Source organism: Salmo salar, chromosome 20, assembly GCF_965601325.2.
Source record: "Salmo salar chromosome 20, fSalSal1, whole genome shotgun sequence".
Classification (NCBI taxonomy): domain Eukaryota; kingdom Metazoa; phylum Chordata; class Actinopteri; order Salmoniformes; family Salmonidae; genus Salmo; species Salmo salar.
In genome coordinates this window covers 52,660,121-52,682,989 of record NC_138310.1, presented here as the reverse complement: position 1 = coordinate 52,682,989, position 22,869 = coordinate 52,660,121, and the positions used below count along the sequence as shown (strand labels likewise).

Sequence of the window (22,869 nt, the reverse complement as noted above, 5' to 3'; positions counted from 1 at the left end):
GTAGTCTGATAATTATCTGTACAAAACAGTTAATCTGATAATACTTGTGGAATATAAAAATACTTGCTTGATATGTTATCCAGTTTCTTGAAATACTTAGCCAACACAACTTATTTCTGTGTGTAAACTGAAATGGTTTATTTACTCATTTTACATTTTAGTAGATGTTCTTATCCAGAGCAACTTACAGTAGTGTACTGGTCCCCCATGGGAATCAAACCCACAACCCTAGTGTTACATGCGCCATGCTGTACCAACTGAGCCACATCACAAACCACTTGATGTCTCAATGTACTCAATTACTGTATTGGTAATTGTTTTTCTTCATAGTGATGGAAAGTCTACAGGGACCAAACCTACATGACCAGCCTATGTACAATACAGTAATGCACATTTATCCAGTGTCCTATGTGAATTTAAGTATGCTCCCTCTAATTTTCTCTCTCTCTCTGAGGACCTGAGCCCTAGGACCATGCCTCAGGACTACCTGGCCTGATGACTCCTTGCTGTCCCCCAGTCCACCTGGTCATGCTGCTGCTCCAGTTTCAACTGTTCTCCCTGTGGCTATGGAACCCTGACCTGTTCACCAGACATGCTACCTTGTCCCTGACCTGCTGTTTTCGTCTCTCTCTCTCTCTCTCTCTCTCTCTCTCTCTACCGCACCTGATGTCTCTAACTCTGAATGATCGGCTATGAAAAGCCAACTGACATTTACTCCTGAGGTGCTGACCTGTTGCACCCTCTACAACCACTGTGATTATTATTATTTGACCCTGCTGGTCATCTATGAACGTTTGAACATCTTGGCCATGTACTGTTATAATCTCCACCCGGCACAGCCAGAAGAGGACTGGCCACCCCTCATAGCCTGGTTCCTCTCTAGATTTCTTCCTAGGTTCTTGCCTTTCTAGGGAGTTTTTCCTAGCCACCGTGCTTCTACATTTGCATTGCTTGCTGTTTGTGGTTTTAGGCTGGGTTTCTGTATAGCACTTTGTGACATTGACTGATGTAAAAAGGGCTTTATAAATACATTTGATTGATTGATTGAAATGAAGTGGTTTGTAAGGATAGTCAATTAATACTGCACTAAAAGTTGTTATCCATGTTATTTGATCAAGAAAAGTATTTCATTTGATGTGGATGTTTTGTGTCTTTGCCTTTAACTTTGCAACTTTTAATGTAAATGTTTGAGGACAGGGTTTTGTTCTTTCTGGATCCTATTAGAATGACAATCACAGAGAAAGGGACAGGACAACAACTATTACAATTCCAACTATTGAATTCTGCAAGGTACTGTTCTTAATTATACAACTACCTTTTTTCCCCGCACTACAGATGTCCAGATTGGTCAGCTAATACTAAAAGCCACATTGCTGTGCCAATTTACCGGACAGGTCGGCCTATGAATTAAACATTTATGTTGGTGTAGCTCTTATTATAAAATAAAATGAACATCAGTTGTTTTTTTCTTTAACTGGTATTTTCGGCATTATCCACTACTTTTGCTGCAGGTAGAAAATCATAGGAAATGTTATTTAATTGACACAAGCAGTCTCCAATCAAATCACATTTTGTCACATGCATCGAACAAGCTGCCATTTATGGTTAAAAAAATTGACTATGCAAAAAAGGCTGAGGCCACCATGGCATTAGCTATCGCTGAACACTGTTCCATGCTGGCATGTGATCACATTGGAGAAGCATGTAGAGCTGCTTTCTCAGACTCCACTGCTGCTACCCACTTCAAAATGCACAGGACAAAGTGCGCAGAAATGATTAATAGTGATCTAGCACCATACTTTCTGAAAAAGTTGGTCGCAGATGTGGGTGACCAGCGTTTCAGCCTCCTCCTCGATGAGTCCACGGATGTAAGTGTTTCTAAGTACCTGGGGGTTGTGATAAGGTACTTTAGTGACACCAAGCAGACAATTGTATCAACATTTCTGGGGCTTGTTGAGTTGGAGGGAGGAGATGCCAAATCTATAGCCCGTGCTGTTGTGGCTTTCCTCGAGAAGTGTTGTCTTAAAAAAGAGAAACTCCTGGGGATAGGGACTGACAATGCCTCTGTTATGACGGGGATTAACAATGGGGTCCATAAAGTGCTGAAGGAGGAGTATGGCCTCAAATATCTGGTTCTTATTTGCTGTGTGTGCCACTCTGCAGCTTGCTAATTTGTAGTTCTAAACATATTTAGGGTGTTTTTTACTCACTTTTTGTCTCTCCCATGATGTTATTCCTCTCCCCTACAGCTCCATCACAATTACATGCACATGGCAAATTATGCAAATTAGGTGATAGTCATTTAGCGACTTCCAGCGACTTTTAGGACAGCCAATAGCTACTTTCCTTTCTGAGGAGTTGGCAACACTGTTTTAATGTCACATGTGGCTAGTCGAACACCGAACTCTTAATTGAGACAATACTGAAACATCAATCCATGTGCCACATTTTCATTTGCGTCGAAATCAAAATGAAAGAAAAGTGATCTTGCAAATTCAGCAGGTTATGTTGTGAAATAGGCTTGTTGAAGTGTCTTTATTTTATTACTTATCGTTAATGTCGCTTTTGGTGTGCATGTTAATGCACAGCACCTTTTTTCCCACTCTTAAAAAAGAAAATAATTGTATTGTCATACAAAAGTTTTACTGTACGTGAAGTATCAAATGCATTTGTCATTACTAAATGTGTAACTTTTTAACACACAAAACCACATTTGATTAATATTTAAGCAGTTTTCTTCCTCAAATGAAGTGGATGATGATATTATATAATATTTGTGAGAGGGAGAGAATCTGATTTCATTGGTCCTCAACTCACACCTCAGACACTTCATTCAAGATAATTGTAGTTAGCCCTGAGTTAGCCTGCGCCCTGAAGCAGATTTACCAAATTGGCTTAAAGGTGAGCCACTTTCATGGTACCGGTTATCCCAAATTGAACTCAGATTTGACCAAAGTTACCTCACTAACTCCTCAAACTACATTCATAGTATAGTGCACCTGATCAGCTAAGCCTGCATGAACACTGCTGGAAATTCCTGAATGTGTACACACAGACACACAGACACATTCGCGTCAATTATTTTCAAACTTCTCACTTTACTTTAGATAAACAAATTGCATGTCACTCACGTGTGAGGTTTCCAAAGAGACAAAAGTGTATTAATTGCAAAAGTTGACCAGCTTCAGTTGGAAAAGAGATTCACAAAAATGTACCTTTATTTATTTATTTCTGACAGAATTCCTTTTGATCATGTTTCAGCCTGATTGTAATGAGCATGAATCATCTTGGCCTATCTTTTCCAATCTCCATGTTAATTAAGGCTGATAAGGCTTAGGACCCCTGAGTAGATCACTGGATTTGAGCAGTGTGGTTCTGCTGCTGGCTGGTCCTCTCCCAGTCATTGGGTCACGGTCGCTGGTCCAGGTTGGGTTCCGCATCAGGGCCTCCAAGGGACTGAGTGGCGGGCGGGAGGGGCTGCTCTCCCTGGGACTGAGAGAGTGCGAGGGGCTATAAAGTGACTCATAGCGAGTGTTGGGTCTGGCGTCTGCCGACGGCCCCCAAGGCTCCAACTTCAGGGTGGGTTTCGGGCGAATAGCTGATCCCTCGTCAGATGGTTTACTATCCATGCACCCTCCTCCCATCACCAAGCCACCTACATATTTCCCCTCCTTTTTCAGCTCTCCACACTTTTCATTCTCAGGTCCATCCTAAAAGGGAATAAATGGGATATTATTAGAATGGAACTGATATGTTTAAATGAAACTATTCTCGCAGACACGTACCTATGAGTGGTTTTTACTTCAAAACTGTCCTACATACCTGCTTTAGAGCTGAGACATTGAGGAGATGATTGGATTACTCCAGGGAAAACCTTGAGGGTTTGGCTTTCTCTTTGCATACAATTCCAATATTCACTACCTTGTACCTACCTCTTTCTTGTTGTCATCTTTCTTTGTTTTTTTCTTAGATTCTCCCTCAACATCGGAACAGGAGTCCTGTGACCCCCAAAAAATACCAATGTAAATTTAAGGAGAATGAGTCAATAAGCTATTTTGGTATCACATGTTTGTATACATAACAAAAGTCTACCAGGAATTTGTCTCCCTTATTTGTATCTTCTTCTTGTCTTTCTCACTTCCGGAGGAAAGACAGCGTTCCAATCAGTATCATATGCATCTCCAAATAACATTTACCTTCTTGTCTTTCTTCTTTTTCTCCTCATCATCATCACTTCCAGAAGAGGAACCCTACAGGGCAAACAGATGCCGTGGTCAATCAGATTCCAGTGTTCATCTCACTGTTGTGCATCTCCAAATAACATTTACCTTCATGGAGACTTACCTTTTCTTTCTTCTTCTCCTTCTTCTTCTTCTTTTTCTTATCATCATCACTTCCAGATGAGGAGTCATCCTAGACATACATAAATACAGTATATGGTGATGAAATACTATCCTATTTTATTAGCCTCCACTATGTGCATTGGGCTCATAACTCAAAGAGGGTCCCATAAATTACTTCCAAATACATTTGTGTAACATACCTTTTTCTTCTTCTTGTCTTTCTTTTTCTTATCCTTCTTCTTGTCTTTCTTCTTCTTATCCTTCTTCTTGTCTTTCTTCTTCTTATCCTTCTTCTTGTCTTTCTTCTTCTTCTCTTCCTTGCTGTCAGAACCAGAATCCTGGGTACACAGGAGAAACGATCCACAGTCACATTCTGATTGTTACTGTCGTTTGTTTGAGGATCACTCTCTAAGACAGTCAATTAAAAAAAAATACCTTCTTTTTCTTCTTCTTTTTCTTATCATCCTCGCTGTCAGATGAGTCCTGGACACAAAAAAGAAATATTCTGTTCATTCAGGTGTCATTAGATATCTCCAACTAACAGTGATTTCAATTATTATTTTGTTTTACAGCCAATAAAAAAACCTACCTTCGTATCCTTCCTTTTCTTCTTGCCCTTCTTTTTCTTTTTCTTGTCTTCCTCGCTGTCAGAGTCCTGGACACAAATAGAAATATGCTGGTCATTTAGATATGATTAGATATCTCAAATGAACAGTTCTTTAAAACATGGACCCTCCCCAATACAGGACAATTGAAAAAACACCTTATCCTTCTTCTTCTTTTTCTTCTTGTCCTTCTTTTTCTTCTTCTTGTCCTTCTTCTTTTTCTTGTCTTCCTCGCTGTCAGAATCGTCCTGGACACACAATAAAAGTTTAATTTGATATCTCCAATATCTTTCAAAATTGAAAAGACCCTCCCCCAAGACAAACAGTAGAACAACGTACCTTCTTATCCTTCTTCTTCTTCTTTTTCTTCTTATCGTCTTCGCTGTCTGATGAGCAGGAATCCTGTCAAAGAAAAATGAAGAGAGTGGAATTCATTCACTTACCAGTGGGCTTCTAACCATATCCCTGCACACTGGGTTTCTCAAAATAACATCTGTATGCATCGGCACTCACCTTTTTCTTTGTCTTCTTCTTCTTCTTCTTCTTCTTCTTCTTCTTGTCTTTCTCGCTATCTGAATCATCAGAGCTGGAATCCTGAAACAGACATAAACTTTAATCAGACATCTATCCTGTATTTTCCAAAGAAGAAGACGCTTTGTAACATGTCTGCCTTTGCTTCCATGCTTCCATGCTGAGGAGATAGAGCCAAAGGGATGCAATAGCCAATGGAGTAACTAGAGCAATATGGACATACATTGCTAAATTGCTACACTTACCTTTTTCTTCTTCTTCATCTTCTTCATCTTCTTCTTCTTTTTCTTTTTGTCATCATCGCTGTCAGAGGAGGAGGAGCTGTCAGAGGATGAAGAACTAGAATCCTGAGGGACAACAACCCAAAAAAGGTCACTATGAAGTACTTAACAACTTTCTAGGGTCTGTCATTGGGCTATAGATGGCCATACTTTTAGTATGGTTTTACACAGTTTTGTTGTGATACAGAAATGACCAGAGTCAACAGTGAGTCAACAAAAACAATATGCTTCTTTTGTGTTCAATCATACAACACATCGCTTTCTCACCTTCTTTTTCTTCCTCTTTTTATTTTCCTCCTCGCTATCAGAAGAGGATGAGGAGGAAGAGGAGGATGAAGACGAGGAGGAGGAAGATGAAGAACTGGAATCCTGTGGCAAAAACGGTGTCCAATATGTCAGTCATATGGGGATAGTGTGGAGCATTGCACCATCCAACAATACCATAGAATACAATGTGGCTGATAGTTTGGAACTACCAACCTCAGCTTTCTTCTTCTTCATCTTCTTTTTCTTCTTCTTTTTGTCATCCTCGCTGTCTGAAGAGGAAGAGCTTTCTGAGGATGTAGATGATGAAGAAGAGGATGAACAGCCAGAGTCCTTCAATTGAAAAAAAACACTCATTAGGGTATTGTAGCTGTATTACATAATTCATCACATGAGCTCAACACATTACACTTTTGGAGAGGAGCTCAAGTCCGATGGCAGAATAACACAGCTCAACTAAATACTTGTGGGAAAGGTTGTCTGTACTGTAGCACAGGGAGCCAATGGGAACTGAGATGAGTACCTTCTTCTTTTTCTTCAACTTCTTCTTCTTCTCTTTCTCCTTGCCTCCTTCTCCTTCTCTCTCGTCGTCACTCAGATTTCCAGCTTCCATTCCTTCAGGAAAATCTCTGCCACCTTTGGTCACGGGAAAGAAGACTATCATCCTCAAGATTTCCCCTTCATAATCTCCATATCTCTTCTGAGACAATTCTTTTTTGATTTACTTACAAATCCATTCAGCTGATGCACCACCCTCCTTTGCTTTGTCATTCTTGCACTGTAATTGGGGAGAGGGTATTACGACAGAGAAAGTCATTCAGTGGAGTGTCCGTTTGTAGATATGTTTGTGTTTTTACCTTGTCATCGCCATCACTCTCAGACGCAGAGCCCTGAGAAAGCGTGAGAGGTTGAATTCCTTTGTAACTTCAACCTGTTCATCTCTAACGCCCTCTGCTGACACTTTCTAAGCGACACATTTTGTAAACTACCTTCATTAGATGCATTTTGAATTCAAAACTATAAGTCTTACAAACACACGCTTAGTACTGTTAGAAGGTAATAACCATTGGATTCTATACATTAACAACGTGACTATTGCAGAGTCAGAGAAACAGCAGCCAAGGAAAAGCTAAATAAATAGGCTAAATTAATATACACTGACTGTACGAAACATTAGGAACACCGGCTCTTTCCACGGAGTGGGTACCACTTAAGCTCAGTGGACGCGGTACCGGGTCCAAAACAACCGTTCAGAGTTTAACAGTTGATATAGATTAAGAAATGCATGTAAAATAAGCTAATCATGCTTATTATGACCACTTCTGCTTCAGTACACGATATGTTTCCAGATTAAAACTCTCGAAAAGTCATGTTGTCATACACCTCGATGACCTCACCTTGTCCGTTCTCTTTTCTTTCTTCGTCTTCTTGTCTTTCTTGTCTTTCTTCTTCTCATGTTTTTCTTTGCCCGATTTCTGTCCCAGGGTACCCTCCAGCCCAGCACCCTCCTTACCTGCAGAGATGCATATTTTGGGTGATCATTTCCTGTTGTCCACTGTGGACATGTTTAATGACCTTATATAAATGAATATGAAGATCTGATGTGATGTGATGCTGTGTTTACAATGGCCATGTTTCCAAAGAAAGCATCCTGAATGAGAATAGCTTTGCATGCAGAACATGTTGTGAAAACACATGTTGTGACATTTTAAAAGAAGAAATGACATACCAGCTGCTGAAACGCCAGCAGCACAGCTGTACTCATCCTTGCCCTGTCCGTCTGCCTCTTCTCCCTGCTCCCAAACACAATAGAACAGAACATATGTAACTACAGTATGAACTTGCAGGGTTTTCTGGGCAAGCGCATGCAGGTAGGCCAAGGTAGGCTAATGCATTGAGGAAAATAACTGTTCTTGCTGGTGTGTCTGGTTTGGTAATAATCTGGCCTGCACTAACTTCTGTGTAGTCTGCAAACAAATGAGGTGTGGATAGCAATTGAAATCTTAAGTATGTAGGGGGAATAACATGGCAAAATAAGGCAGTTTTATTATTGAAAAAAAAATGAATGAAGTTGTACACTACAGTGATTGCAAAGCAGAAATTGCTTTAGACTCAGTTTGAAAACATCTTTCAATGTTTTTGACATGCTACCAACATGCTAGAACTCCTAATCTGGTACTGTATACTACCTTTTTTTTGTCTGCCTCGCTGTCAGAAGAACATCTAGAATCCTAGAAGAGAAATGTCCATGAATCAGGACGTTAGGTCATATTGTAAGGTTTCAGTCAGATTTGCTGATTTGGTAGAGGATTGTTGTCCTGTTTATAACACTTTGACATAGTTTAGCTACGTTGGTGTAATGAGAAATGTTCTTACCTTTTTCTTCTTCTTCTTCTTCTTCTTCTTCTTCTTCTTCTTCCCGTCCTTGTCGCTGTCTGAGGATGAGGAGGATGAAGAGCTATCAGAGGATGAAGATGAGGAGCTGGAATCCTGAAAAGTAATTCAAACAAATCGTTAGTGTGCTGTGTCGACAAAATGGGCACCACATGTTTATCTGATTTCATGTTGAATCAAACCTTTTTCTTCTTCTTTCTTCTTCTTCTTTCTTCTTCTCCTCCTCACTGTCTGAGGAGGATGATGAAGAGGATGATGAGCTGGAAGATGAAGAAGAAGAGCTGGAATCCTGAGAGACAGAAAACAGGAACATGGAAAAGGAGCTCTTTCATGAGACATTTCACACGTTACCACCTGTATGTATACAGGAGAGCTACAGTACATACCTTCTTCTTCTTCTTCTTCTTCTTCTTCTTCTTCTTCTTGTCCTCTTCACTGTCTGAGCCTGAATTCTAAGCGGAAGGGACAAAAATGCATGTTCTAAATCCTGCCATGGTAAGATTGAAGTAAACGCTGACTTCCTCTGCGATGTAGAGTATTAAATGTTGCTTCTTCTTACTGTGCACACTCTGGCTTGTAACTTCTGGAAAAGGAAATTGGCCATGGTGATGATACGAAATGACATAATACATTTTATGAAAACCCACTCACATCCTTTTTCTTCTTTGTTTCCTCGTTGTTTAGATCAGTGAAGCCTTCAAGCCCTGCAAAAAAACAGTCAATATGTTTTAGTGAACAATAATATCATATTTATAAGATTATCATTGTTCTGTGTGTTTTTGTGGTGTTTCTGTATAAAGATGATTGATTGAACATAAACAGTGCACGTGGTCAGATAAAACGCCCTCGCTTTCATTCTTGCAACCTGATCTTAAAACAAATAAGGCCACCCCCTCTAGGGATAACATCTGTGATGTGGTGCAAAGTCAACAAAATTACAATCAAATGTTTGACTCAATACATGCTCTTTGGACTGTGATTACACACCTATTCCCCCCCCCCACACACCCTCGCTTCATACACCCATATTCCTCCCATTATTGTTTTATTATTTTAAAAAATGGTGCCATTAACATGGTATCTATACATATAATGTGAATTGAGGTGAATGTGCCACTTGAGCAGTAGGCAGGTACAGTAGGTGTAATATTTGGTTACAAGGTGGGGTCATTTGTGTTTAAACACAGTAGGTCATTTAGAACAGTTCGTAGCCTTCAGTACACACGCCCGAGCACACAAGCTGTCACTCACCAGGCTCAGATATGAAGGCTGCGTCATGTACTATGATATCCCCAGCACCTTCTTTCTTTGCCTTCTTCTTCTTCTTCTTCTTCTCATCCTACAGAAGGACAGACAGAAGTTAGTCTCACTGCGAGTTTGACTTATTCATCTAATGTTAACATAGCAGAACAAAACATACACTGACAGGTAGGACGAAAGTACAGTAGGAATAATGGGTACATCTAAATTTTAGATCTCTGTACTTTTTGTCACGCTCTGATCTGTTTCACCTGTCCTTGTGATTGTCTCCACCCCCTCCAGGTGTTGCTGATTTTCCCCAGTGTATTTATCCCTGTGTTTCCTGTCTCTCTGTGCCAGTTCGTCTTGTATGTTTCCAGCGTTTTTCCTGTTCTCCTGCTTTTTGCATTCTCCTTTTTCTAGTCCTCCTGGTTTAGACCCTTGCCTGTTTCTGGACTTTGTACCCGCCTGCCTGACCATTCTGCCTGCCTTGACCACGAGCCTGTCTGCCATTCTGTACCTCCTGGACTCTGATCTGGTTCTGACCTTTTTGCCTGTCTACGACCATTCTCTTGCCTACGCCTTTGGATTCATAAACATTGTAAGACTCCAACCATCTGCTTCCTGTGTCTGCATCTGGGTCTCACCTTGTGCCGATACTTTTAGACACATGGGTAGTAAACATAGATTTAATCTATGACAAAAGGTTCATTCAACAGAAATAAACGAGCACGATGACTCAGCATCTACAAGGATTGGTTCTGTGCGTGTGTATAAGTCATTCTATTCCACCTGTGAGGTGTATCCATCCTTGTTTTATTATTCATGACTAATAAAATGACTTATACACACACACACACACACACACACACACACACACACACACGCACATACACCCACACACCATTCACATATACAGTACCAGTCAAAAGTTAGGACACACAGACTCATTCAAGGGTTTTTCTTAATTTGTTTTACTATTTTCTACATTGTAGAATAATAGCAAAGACATCAAAACTATGAAATAACACAAATGGAATCATGTAGTAACCAAAAAAGTGTTCAACAAATCAAAATATATTTTAAATTTGAGATTTTTCAAAGTAGCCACTATTATTCCACAAATTAACTTTTAACAAGGCACATCTGTTAATTTAAATGCATTCCAGATGACTACTTCATGAAGCTAGTTGAGTGAATGCCAAAAGTGTGCAAAGCTGTCATCAAGGCAAAGGGTGACTACTTTGAAGAATCTCAATTATAAAATATGTGTTGATTTGTTTAACACTTTTTTGGTTACTACATGATTCCATATGTGTTATTTCATAGTTTTGATGTCTTCACTATTATTCTACAATGTAGAAAATAGTACAAATAAAGAAAAACCCTTGAATGAGTAGGTGTGTCCAAACTTTTGAGTGGTACTGTATGTACATCCACCTTAGGCATATTTGTTTGTTTGCTGCTATTGCAGAGTGTTTTCACGGATCGTATCGGTGCATATTCCAGGTAGAAAGCAAATCCCTATCACCTCTTTACTTCCTGATCTTGCGGGCACCAGCTCAACAGGTTACAACTGGGTGTGTTTCCTATGCCTATCTTAGATCTGGGTCCCGAAGGTCACAGCACGCCTACCATACTGGTTTCATTGTGGCGTTTAGACTTTCAGCAAGTCTTTCAACCTCACATATCTCAAGCATGCAAACCTGAGCCTTCTGCTTACTAACGCTGACATAACATAGTGCCGTTGTTCCAGACCAGCATACAACGCTGGCGGTTGAGTTTCTATTGTGGAATCAAAGTACCTGCTATCGATAATCAAAGCAAATCTTAACAAACATTACCTCAAACTGATTATAAATTCAAATAAACCGCGCCTAATTTCCCCAAAAATGTGATGACATATTTTTTTCTGAGTGAAAGACAAATCTAAATGGTTGCACATCTAAAAGTGAGAAGAGTAAGACTAAATAAAGCTCACATCAGCAATTACATTAGTCACTTTTTATCAAATAAAAACTGCCCAGCCCAATGTGACATAGTAAGACAATACTACATCCACTTTATAAAGCTGTGTGTTATGGCAAGGGACCTAATTTGGATACGCTTGGCAAGAGTATTCCCAGGATTAAAGCAACAATGGATTGGTTTCAGGGTAGATACCAGCGTTGCCAAGACACGCTCTATAAACCAATTAGGCTTCCTTTCACTTTAATTGTTTCATTGGGGGATTCAAGTCTCCTTTTGGCTTCGCATGAACAAGATATTTGTCTAAAACTAAACACATGGCCCAATCCAACCAAAATGTCCTCTCTCTCTCTCTGTTTGTTCATTGACTCATTCTAAACAGGCAGCGTTAGCCTGGAGTGCCAGATGGGCAGGGTTCACTCTTTAGTGACTGTTCTACTATTGGTTCCAATGCACAAGACACGCTCAATCAAGCTCAGATCTGGTATAACGATGATGAACATTAGGTCGCATGTTAAGAGATTTGCGCAGCTTACTTCACTGTCTGAAGAGCTGCTGTCAGAGGAGGAGGAAGAAGAGGATGAACTGGAATCCTGTGTACAAGAAGAAAAGATTATTGCATAATTGACACCAGTAAAGTACATGTCAGTAGATACCTCACTTTTTTGGTTATTTCATACTTTACGTTTCATGAGTGAATGTAATGAATGTGCTTCTCTATTGCATTTTAAAAGGGTCTTACAGAATGCCCCACTATTAAAGACCAATATTCCTAGATAACTGTTACGTTGTATAAATAATTGGAGACAGGCACAGGAATACGTAACAGGGGTTTTTAATGCTTGTGATCTACAGTACTCTGCAATAAGTTAATGCCACTCCCCTCTCCTTACTGTCACTTTTCGTATCGGTATTCCTGACTGTAGTAAGTCCTGCTGACCCATTTGAGAACCGCACCATTGCAAAATGCACCTATGTTTTGGAGATCAGCCCTCAGCTGTGGAGTGACTACACCTTAAACGACTAGTGTAGAGCGCACAGTTCTGAAACTGCACACTGACATGACACTGCATTTATGTCCGGGTCTCTTTTACCACATTTGCGAGCCTCCAGTAAGCAGTACATTCCAAGTAGGGGATGTTCAAACTGGAAGCGTTTGGCGACTCACCTTCTTCTTCCTCTTCTTCAGCTTCTTTTTCTTTTCCTTCTTGCATTTGTCCTCCTCCTCGCTGTCTGAAGATGGGGAGCTGTGGAATGAGTGCAAGTCAACCTGAAGGAGAGAGAGACTGTAATTGTTACAACTGACAGATGGATATGACAGAGTAAAATTAGATGGTAAATGTATTATTGTTTTCATAGTGCACACATGCACAGGTATTTATTTCAGTACAGGGTTAGGTTTCAGGTTATTAGCTGGTTTCCATTTGACCTATTGTTACTTTTCTTGTGAAGTCTTTGACTATACCCTCAATATAAACGTGCACTACATTCTCTCCCCGATCACAACATTTTTGGCCTACTTTCATTGTCTCTGCAGTCCTTCCACTGAACCTGACCCTCCGTTACATACCTTTCCAGGTCCTGCTGCAGGAGCTTTGGGGTCTGTCTTGGCTGCGTTAGTGGTGTCGGTTGAAGACAGCCCTCCTTGCCCTCCATGCTCTTCAAGCTTCTGTTCACTCCTCCAAGGCTTGAGTTCATCCAGCGTGCTCAGGACAACTTGTCCTCCCTCTCCATCTCCAGGCCCTCCCCCTGGAGCTACACAAACCAGCATAGATTACTACGCAGTTATATTTTCCATTCACAAATCAATATGTTTGTTGTATTGCATGGGCTGTACTATATTTTCAGTCGTCTTAGACTTATACAAATCACCTATCCTATTGTACAAATCACCTACACACGGAGGCTTTTGCAGTGCAAACAATATTAAATACAATACAAAAAACAATAACCAGAGTATCAAAAATGCATAGGTACTGATCATGGATGAATGGCATAAAAGTGTTTTAATATTATGGATAAAACATTATCTGATGCACTTCCTTATTTCTCACACTGTACTCCATCCCATGTAATGATGCATTCACCTCAGAGTACATTTGTAGCCATAATGCACAAACCAAAATGACTACATCTATATATTGTCTGTTCTCAGTAGAATAACTAACAGATACATTAATTTTGCATGTTGACTGACAATAACAGTGCAGAATTGCATGATTACAGAATTGCATGATTTTTACTTCAGATGTATTTGTACCACGCCCCTGCATGACTGCAAAAAATACAAATAATTGTACAGCTTTAAACTACAGCTCACCGCTTCAAATGTCATATATCTACATATTCCAATTACGCTTAAAGTAGAACGGGGTGGAATATACAGTTGGTGATAATGAGAAATGATTGTTACTTTTACCGGGGAACATACTAAAAGAACGAGACCCATTACATTTTTAGACCACATCAAGCTTTAAACATACAGTATGTCGGTAATCTATAAAGGCATGTGCGCTAAAGTCACCAAAGGCGCGCAAAAGTCACTAAAAGTGTGTAGATCACCATACCTTTGGGTCGGTTGAACTCCATTCAACGCAACAGCCGCTCCAGTTACACCTTGCCGTTAGCTGTGAATATGATGATCTGACTGAGTTCCACTGATAGGAAGTCCTTTAGTATGGCCATTGGCCAAGGTGTGCTCATTGTGTTGTGTGAATGTGTAGGCCAGTGCAGAACAGGTAAATCCGGTTTCACAGTAATGGGCTGACCTTTCACATTTCATGTAGAATATTAGCCTAATATCTTAAAAAATACACTATATTGCTTGTATCTGATCTATATGATATGTTTTTCTAAGTTTGCCCAAACATATTATCTCTTCTCACAGTACATGGAGGTCAAAAAATGAAAAGTGTATTTCCTATAAACAAATAATTTTCTTAACATCACACATGGCAGTATGGTCAGTGCGCCTTGCGCAAAGTAAGGGTGCATTATGACACAGTGTTGCACTGAATACATTTTGAGATCTTGGAGTGCTCGAATTGATCTCTCAACTACAGCCACAGGGCAAATTATGGACATTGTTTGGTTAGAATTGAAAGGGTTATGCTGGCCAACCAAGGGTGGAACTTGGGGTCGGGGTCAATGGGGGGTCTGGGGGCATTTATTTAAAGAAATAGCCTATTGTAGCTGTGAAATTGTTGTTTCTGGTGGATGTTACAGGGAAATTCCAACACCTGACATTTTGGTCAATATAATCCAATCACAACTCAAATACCAATATGTTTCTATATTACTTTAAACCATTGGTTTAACTCTAACAGTTCAGAAAGTCACCATCCCTTCTTTATTTAAATGTCAAAACATATTATTCTATTTGTGTAGTCTACCCTTCACAACACTTGGCTAGTAGGCTACATGGTTTTTAAATGACTAATACCCAATGAACAGCTGAAGGCAGCTGCAGCTGAAGGCAAAAAAATACTTCTCTGGTTGAAAATGATATTAGTCAGAAACATTGATTTTAGCTAATGTAAAAAAGTGATTACAAAGTGTAAAAGCATAATTTTGGTCATAAAGTTAGTATCTTCCAAAACTGTGATGTAGGGAAGCTGTTACGTTCCTAGATCCATTGGATATTTGAGGGTTGGGTTTTGATTTCAATCATACCCACTTGCCCACTAACACGGGATGGTAACGCCTAGAGAGAATTGTCATGCACAGAGAAACAGCTGCGCTGATTGCACTCTATCTAAATGTAGTAGCAGTACCTACAGACAGTGAGACGGACCTGCCCGCATTACGAGCCTCGGACTTGTTTACATAAGACAACACGTCACCAGTGGCGACCTGTCATTCAGGGCAGGTGGGGCAGACACCACCGTTTTAGCTAAAAGCTTTTAGAATTTTTTTGCTGTTGCCTGTTATTTTGGCATTAATAATTGTCACATATCAAATTGCAAACAATGTAAAAAAAAAAAATAGATGTATTTGAGTTAATAAAGCCGCATTTAAACACCAAAAAACAATTTTTTGCTTTCTTGAGTAAGGCAGCTCCAAAATGCAGGTGATTCGGCCTAGCTCAGTGCTTTCTGTCGTGGTGGGGCAGCCAGCGGAAAATACGGAGCGTAGGGGTTGGTAATGTTCTCTAGTTGCGCCGTGATTGTGTTAGAAAATGGCACCGGAAGAAATGGCAGCAGCTTTACAGGCGCCCAACCAATTGTGCTATTATGTGTTTTTTCACGTTATTTGTAACTTATTTTGTATATAATGTTTCTGCCACCGTATTTTACGCCAAAAAAAAAGCTTCTGGATATCAGAACAGCGATCACTCACCTCGGATTAGACAAAGATTTTTTCTACAACAGGGATGATGCACAAGACATTCTCCAAACACCCCAAAGGGCCGACATCCCTATTATTTGCAAGAGGAAGTGACGCAGGTACAGAGGACAAAGAGCCGGATGCCTGGTCAGGACCCGGAGAAGGCGAGTGGGAAAGCTGCCATTATCGTCAATACTACTCGCCAACGTGCAATCATTGGACAATAAATTAGACGAGGTGCGATCACGAATATCCTACCAACGGGACATCAAAAACTGTAATATCCTATGTTTCACGGAATCGTGGCTGAATGACGACATGGATATTCAGCTAGCGGGATATAAAGCTGCACCGGCAAGATAGAACAGCACACTCCGGTAAGACGAGGGGGCGGTCTGTGCATATTTGTAAAGAACAGCTGGTGCACGAAATCTAAGGAAGTCTCTAGATTTTGCTCGCCTGCAGTAGAGTATATTGTGATAAATTGCAGGCCACACTACTTGCCTAGAGAGTTTTCAGCTATACTTTTCGTGGCTGTTTATTTACCACCACAGAAAGATGCTGGCACTAAGACCGCACTCAGTCAGCTGTATAAGGAAATAAGCAAACAGGAAACGGCTCACCCAGAGGCGCCGCTCCTAGTGGCCGGAGACTTTAATGCAGGGAAACTTAAATCAGTTCTACCAAATTTCTATCAACATGTTAAATGTGCAACTAGAGGGGAAAGAATTCTAGATAACCTGTACTCCACACACACAGACGCGTACAAAGCTCTTCCTCGCCCTCCATTTGGTAAATCCGACCACAACTCAATCATCCTGATTCCTGCTTACAAACAAAAATTAAAGCAGGAAGCAGCAGTGACTCGGTCTATAAAAAAGTGGTCAGATGAAGCAGATGCTAAACTACAGGACTGTTTTGCTATCACAGACTGGAACATGTTCCAGGATTCTTCTGATGGCATTGAGGAGTACACCACATCAGTCACTGGCTTTATCAATAAGTGCATCGAGGACGTCGTCCCCACAGTGACTGTACGTACATACCCCAACCAGAAGCCATGGATTACAGGCAACATTCGCACTGAACTAAAGGGTAGAGCTGCCGCTTTCAAGGTGCGGGACTCTAACCCGGAAGCTTACAAGAAATCCTGCTATGCCCTGCGACGAACCATCAAACAGGCAAAGCGTCAATACAGGGCTAAGAATGAATCATACTACACCGGCTCCAACGTTCATCTTATGTGGCAGGACTTGCAAACTATTAGACTACAAAGGGAAGCACAGCCGCGAGCTGCCCAGTGACACAAGCCTACCAGACGAGCTAAATCACTTCAATACTCGCTTCGAGGCAAGCAACACTGAGGCATGCATGAGAGAATCAGCTGTTCCGGACAACTGTGTGATCACGCTCTCCGTAGCCGACGTGAGTAAGACCTTTAAACAGGTCAACATACACAAGGCTGCGGGGCCAGACGGAATACCAGGACGTGTGCTCCGGGCATGTGCTGACCAACTGGCAGGTGTCTTCACTGACATTTTCAACATGTCCCTGATTGAGTCTGTAATACCAACATGTTTCAAGCAGACCACCATAGTCCCTGTGCCCAAGAACACAAAGGCAACCTGCCTAAATGACTACAGACCCGTAGCACTCACGTCCGTAGCCATGAAGTGCTTTGAAAGGTTGGTCATGGCTCACATCAACACCATTATCCCAGAAACCCTAGACCCACTTGAATTTGCATACCGCCCAAACAGATCCACAGATGATGCAATCTCTATTGCACTCCACACTGCCCTTTCCCACCTCGAAAAAAAAGGAACACTTATGTGGGAATGCTATTCATTGACTACAGCTCAGTATTCAACACCATAGTACCCTCAAAGCTCATCACTAAGCTAAGGATCCTGGGACTAAACACCTCCCTCTGCAACTGGATCCTGGACTTCCTGACGGGCCGCCCCCAGGTGGTGAGGGTAGGTAGCAACACATGTGCCATGCTGATCCTCAACACTGGAGCTCCCAAGGGGTGCGTGCTCAGTCCCCCTCCTGTACTCCCTGTTCACCCACGACTGCATGGCCAAGCACAACTCCAACACCATCATTAAGTTTGCCAATGACAAAACAGTGGTAGGCCTGATCACCGACAACGACGAGACAGCCTATAGGGAGGAGGTCAGAGACCTGGCCGGGTGGTGCCAGAATAACAACCTATCCCTCAACGTAACCAAGATGATTGTGCACTACAGGAAAAGGAGGACCGAGCACGCCCCATTCTCATCGACGGGGCTGTAGTGGAGCAGGCTGAGAGCTTGTTGGTGTCCACATCAACAACAAACTATCATGGTCCAAACACACCAAGACAGTCGTGAAGAAGGCACGACAAAGCCTATTCCCCCTCAGGAAACTAAAAAGATTTGGCATGGGTCCTGATATTCTCAAAAGGTTCTACAGCTGCAACATCGAGAGCATCCTGACTGGTTGCATCACTGCCTGGTACGGCAATTGCTCGGCCTCCGACCGCAAGTCACTACAGAGGGTAGTGCGTACGGCCCAGTACATCACTTGGGGCTAAGCTGCCTGCCATCCAGGACCTCTACACCAGGCGGAGTCAGAAGAAGGCCCTAAAAATTGGCAAAGACCCCAGCCACCCCTGCCATAGACTGTTTTCTCTACTACCGCACGGCAAGCGGTACTGGAGTGCCAAGTCTAAGACAAAAAGGCTTCTCAACCATTTTTACCCCCAAGCCTTAAGACTCCTGAACAGGTAATCAAATGGCTACCCGGACTATTTGTGCCCCCCCCCAACCCCTCTTTTTACGCTGCTGCTACTCTCTGTTTATCATATATACACATAGTCACTTTAACTATACATTCATGTACATACTACCTAAATTGGGCTGACCAACCAGTGCTCCTGCACATTGGCTAACCGGGCTATCTGCATTGTGTCCCGCCATCCACCACCCACCAACCCCTCTTTATACGCTACTGCTGCTCTCTGTTCATCATATATGCATAGTCACTTTAACCATATCTACATGTACATACTACCTCAATCAGCCTGACTAACTGGTGTCTGTATGTAGACTCGCAAATTTTATAGCCTGTCTTTTTACTGTTGTTTTACCTAGCACCACCCTTTTTTGCACTATTGGTTAGAGCCTGTAAGTAAGCATTTCACTGTAAGGTCTACACTTGTTGTATTCGGCGCACGTGACAAATAAACGTTGATTTGATTTGATTGGCTCATTGTTCTGTCACTCATAGGGACACAACATCACCGCAAAATCTAAAATTCAAGCCCCTTGGATGCTGCCATAGAGTTACATTAGAAGTGACCATCCAAGAAGGCTCAAGGTCATTGTCCACAGATAAAATTATGTAAAATCACGTTATATCTACAGCAACTTTGATTGGACTGATCATGTCACCATCATACTTTCAAAATCTTAGCTAGAAAGCTAGCAGTCATCATCATGGATCAAGTCGACAATCTACCTGCAAATCCTTTTCAATTCTTGTCATATGAAGAAAAATTCTGAAGAGAAATTATAGATAAAACGTATCGGTGCTCATCGGACATTGGGCATAAACATTAAACAACAAGTTGGAAATCGCAAATTCGACAATGAGTTGTTTGTAAGGAATCAGTGGCTAACTACAAGCATTGCAAAGCAATCACTAGCCTGCTATTCAGTGGAGTGGGTGTGTGGTCCAAGTCTGTGTTTAAGGGTCTATTTTCCAAGCTTAAAAAGATAAACATTCAACATTGGTCATGCTGTCATTCTAGCATGACTTGTGCCGCTTTCAAAACACCTGGAAAATAAGAACTGGGAAATCTCAGACTTCAGTGAGTTCAAGACAACTGGGAACTCTGAAAAAAAACGAGCTCCGACTGGGAAAACATGTTTTGAACGGTCATCCAACTCGGAATTCCAAATTGGGAACTCTGGCCTCTTTCTAGAGCTCCGACCTGAAGATCACTAACGTCATGATTCAACCTTGTTTTTTTCTGAGTTCCCAGTTGTCTTGAAAGCACCATAAATCCAGAGAATGCCAGACTTTGATAACAAAGTTTGATGACAACATTTGCCCATGAAGGACCGCCGCACCACCTTCCTGTTCAAGTGAGCACAACACAAGGTGGGTCCAAACATTTCTTGCATGCAGCTGCATAAATTATGCAATATGTCAGGGAGATATGTATACTGTTGCTAAGAAAGTAATACTAAGTGTATCAAATGAAAATCTAATTTTCTTTGTCACATGCGTGAAATGCTTACTTACAAGCCCTTAACCAACAATGTAGTTCAATAAATTGTGGAAGGACCACCAGAGGGCAGGCTGGGCTCACGGAGAGTAGCCCAACCAGGCATGTGAGTCAAGGTGACCAGAGGCAATTAAGCACAGCTGACGGTACTAATGACATTCTCTTTCCCCTGTAAACGAGAGGAGGAAAAAGAAAGAATAAGAGTGGTTGGTCCACCAAAGGAGAGGAGGTATCTTTTGGAAGGCAAGGAGGAGGAGGAGGAGGAGGAGGAGGAGGAGGAGAAGAAGAAGAAGAAGAAGAAGAGGAGGAGGAGGAGGAGGAGGAGGAGAAGAAGAAGAAGATGATAAACTATCGCTGGCCACCAAGAGAGGGGAGCTATCCACGAAGAATCATTAAGACGGTGACAAACCCGTGATTTTTGTTATAGTTTAAAGATAATCGTCTTGTGTTCCTGTTTCATCTGAATAACTGCTTTTCCTTGGGAGATTCTCATTGATTGCGTTGGAGTGTTTGTATTGTCAGAAATCCCTCAATAGAGAACTGTGTTCAGTCAAGAAAACCTACTCCTGACTCGTTTATTCCACCTGTCTGCTTTAGAGTGACACCAAATTACTTGGTCAGCTCACAAAATATTTTCTAAACAAAATAAAAAGTAACACAATAAAATAACAATACCGAGGCTATATACAGTGGGTACCGGTACCAAGTCAATGTGCAGGGGTACAGGTTAATCAAGGTAATTTGTACATAGGGGGTAGGTAGGGGTAAAGTGACTACGCATAGATAATAAACAGCGAGTAGCAGCAGTGTACACTCAAAGTAGGGTGGGTGTCAATGTAAATAGTCCGGGTGGCCATTTTATTAAATGTTCAGAAGTATTATGGCTTGGGGGTAGAAGCCGTTTTGGATCTAGACTTGGCACTCCAGTACCGCTTGCCGTGCGGTAGCATAGAAAACAATCTATGACTTGGGTGACTGAAGTCTTTGCCAATTTTTTGGGGACTTCCTCTGATACCGACCTAGTATATTCAGTTGAAGTCATAAGTTTATATACACCTTAGCCAAATACATTTAAACAATTCCTGACGTTTAATCCAAGTAAAAATTCCCTGTCTTAGGTCAGTTAGGATCACCACTTTATATTAAGAATGAAAGGTCAGAATAATAGAAGTGTGATTTATTTCAGCTTTTATTTCTTTCATCACATTCCCAGTGGGTCAGAAGTTTACATAGTCAATTGGTATTTGGTAGCATTGCCGTTAAATTGTTTAACCCACAATAAGTTGGGTGAATTTTGGCCCATTACTCCTGACAGAGCTGGTGTAACTGAGTCAGGTTTGTAGGCCTCCTTGCTCACACACGCTTTTTCAGTTCTGCCCACAACTTTTCTATAGGATTGAGGTCAGGGCTTTGTGATGGCCACTCCAATACCTTGACTTTGTTGTCCTTAAGCTCTTTTGCCACAACTTTGGAAGTAGGCTTGGGGTCATTGTCCAAGCTAATTTCGACCAAGCTGCTCCAAAAGCTCCATGTTCTTCTGCACGACGCAACGTGGAGTTCCTGGATACAGCCCTTAGCCATGGTATATTGGCCATATACCACAAACCCCCGAGGTGGCTTATTGCTATTATAAACTGGTTACCAACGTAATTAGAGCAGTAAAAATACATATTTTGTCATACCAGTGTGTCACGAACCGGCTCAATGTGCGTAAAACAAAAAAGGAGACAACGTGGAGATAAGGAATAACAAAATATATTTATTTAACTAAAGTAAACTAAAAATAATTATCAATGGTGTGTGTAATCAGAAGTGTAAGTGAGGGGTTGCGTGCATAAATGTGATAATGAGGGGTGTTGAAAGGTGCCAACGGAAACAGCCACAAAAATGCCACAACCAAAATCTGTGTCTGTATGGAGAGTCTCCTCAATGAATGGGGAAGAGTTGCATTTATCCTGGGACACACCTGGGCTCGGCTGTGTCCCATTTCGCTGACGACCCTCCCGGCTCCGGCCCACCGACATCCTATTAAGGAAAACAAGAGCAAAGAGAGAATTGGGAGGGTCGTCACAAGTGGTATATGGGTATGTCAGCCAATCAGCATTCAGGGCTCGAATGCTGGGTGGTTGGAGCCCTGAATGCTGATTGGTTGACATACCCATATACCACTTGTGACGACCCTCTCAATTCTCTCTCTTTGCTCTTGTTTTCCTTAATAGAATGCTGGGTGGTTGGAGCCCTGAATGCTGATTGGCTGACAGCCATGGTATATCAGACCGTATACCACGGGTATGACAAAACATTTATTTATACTGCTCTAATTACGTTGGTAAACAGTTTATAATAGCAATAAGGCACCTCAGGGGTTTGTGGTATATGGCCAATATACCACGGCTAAGGGCTGCGTCCAGGCACTCCGAGATGTGTCATGCATGCATAAGAACACCCCTTATCCGTGGTAGATTGGCCATATACCATATCCCCTCGTGCCTTATTGCTTAATTAAGCATTATCACCTGAAGCTCAACTGATGCGGCATAGTGGCTATAAATAAATAGGTTGAAGTATGGGCATAAATATGCAATGATAAGATTTAACAATGAATGTATGAGGACACAAGACCAAATGAATGCATTGAATAA

General features: G+C 41.5%; 1 protein-coding gene across 5 annotated transcripts; it reads right to left on the bottom strand.

Moving 5' to 3' along the window:
* Nucleotides 1–3,078: 3,078 nt before the first annotated feature.
* LOC106580802 (uncharacterized) lies at nucleotides 3,079–14,345 on the bottom strand. Of its 5 annotated transcripts, XM_082966514.1 has the most exons (28): nucleotides 14,193–14,345; nucleotides 13,196–13,380; nucleotides 12,794–12,895; nucleotides 12,162–12,218; nucleotides 9,670–9,757; nucleotides 9,070–9,122; nucleotides 8,805–8,870; nucleotides 8,601–8,707; nucleotides 8,401–8,514; nucleotides 8,215–8,255; nucleotides 7,754–7,819; nucleotides 7,422–7,537; nucleotides 6,882–6,914; nucleotides 6,754–6,802; nucleotides 6,548–6,660; nucleotides 6,241–6,357; nucleotides 6,028–6,129; nucleotides 5,725–5,826; nucleotides 5,462–5,542; nucleotides 5,288–5,350; nucleotides 5,107–5,196; nucleotides 4,933–4,998; nucleotides 4,779–4,826; nucleotides 4,544–4,681; nucleotides 4,345–4,413; nucleotides 4,197–4,250; nucleotides 3,933–3,998; nucleotides 3,079–3,710 (listed from the first exon to the last, which is right to left on the bottom strand). In XM_082966514.1, exons 1-28 carry the CDS (start codon nucleotides 14,212–14,214, stop codon nucleotides 3,318–3,320), a joined length of 2,601 nt encoding a protein of 866 aa, XP_082822640.1. In that variant the 5' UTR covers nucleotides 14,215–14,345; the 3' UTR covers nucleotides 3,079–3,317. The 5 variants fall into 5 exon arrangements, with proteins under 5 accessions (XP_082822640.1, XP_082822642.1, XP_082822643.1 ...); XM_082966516.1 differs by lacking the exon at nucleotides 6,882–6,914; XM_082966517.1 differs by lacking the exon at nucleotides 8,601–8,707 and having other exon boundaries at nucleotides 7,754–7,820; nucleotides 8,214–8,255; nucleotides 8,401–8,412.
* Between the last annotated feature and the right edge of the window lie 8,524 nt (nucleotides 14,346–22,869).

Excerpts from the sequence above, each read along its gene's own strand:
- LOC106580802 (XM_082966514.1), bottom strand. The coding sequence starts at position 14,214 with ATGGAGTTCAACCGACCCAAAG. Across the intron at positions 6,803-6,881 it reads AGAGTGATGGCGATGACAAG|TGCAAGAATGACAAAGCAAA; the intron begins GTAAAAACACAA and ends CCCCAATTACAG. Across the intron at positions 4,682-4,778 it reads AAAAGAAGAAGAAAAAGAAG|GATTCTGGTTCTGACAGCAA; the intron begins GTATTTTTTTTT and ends CTGTGTACCCAG.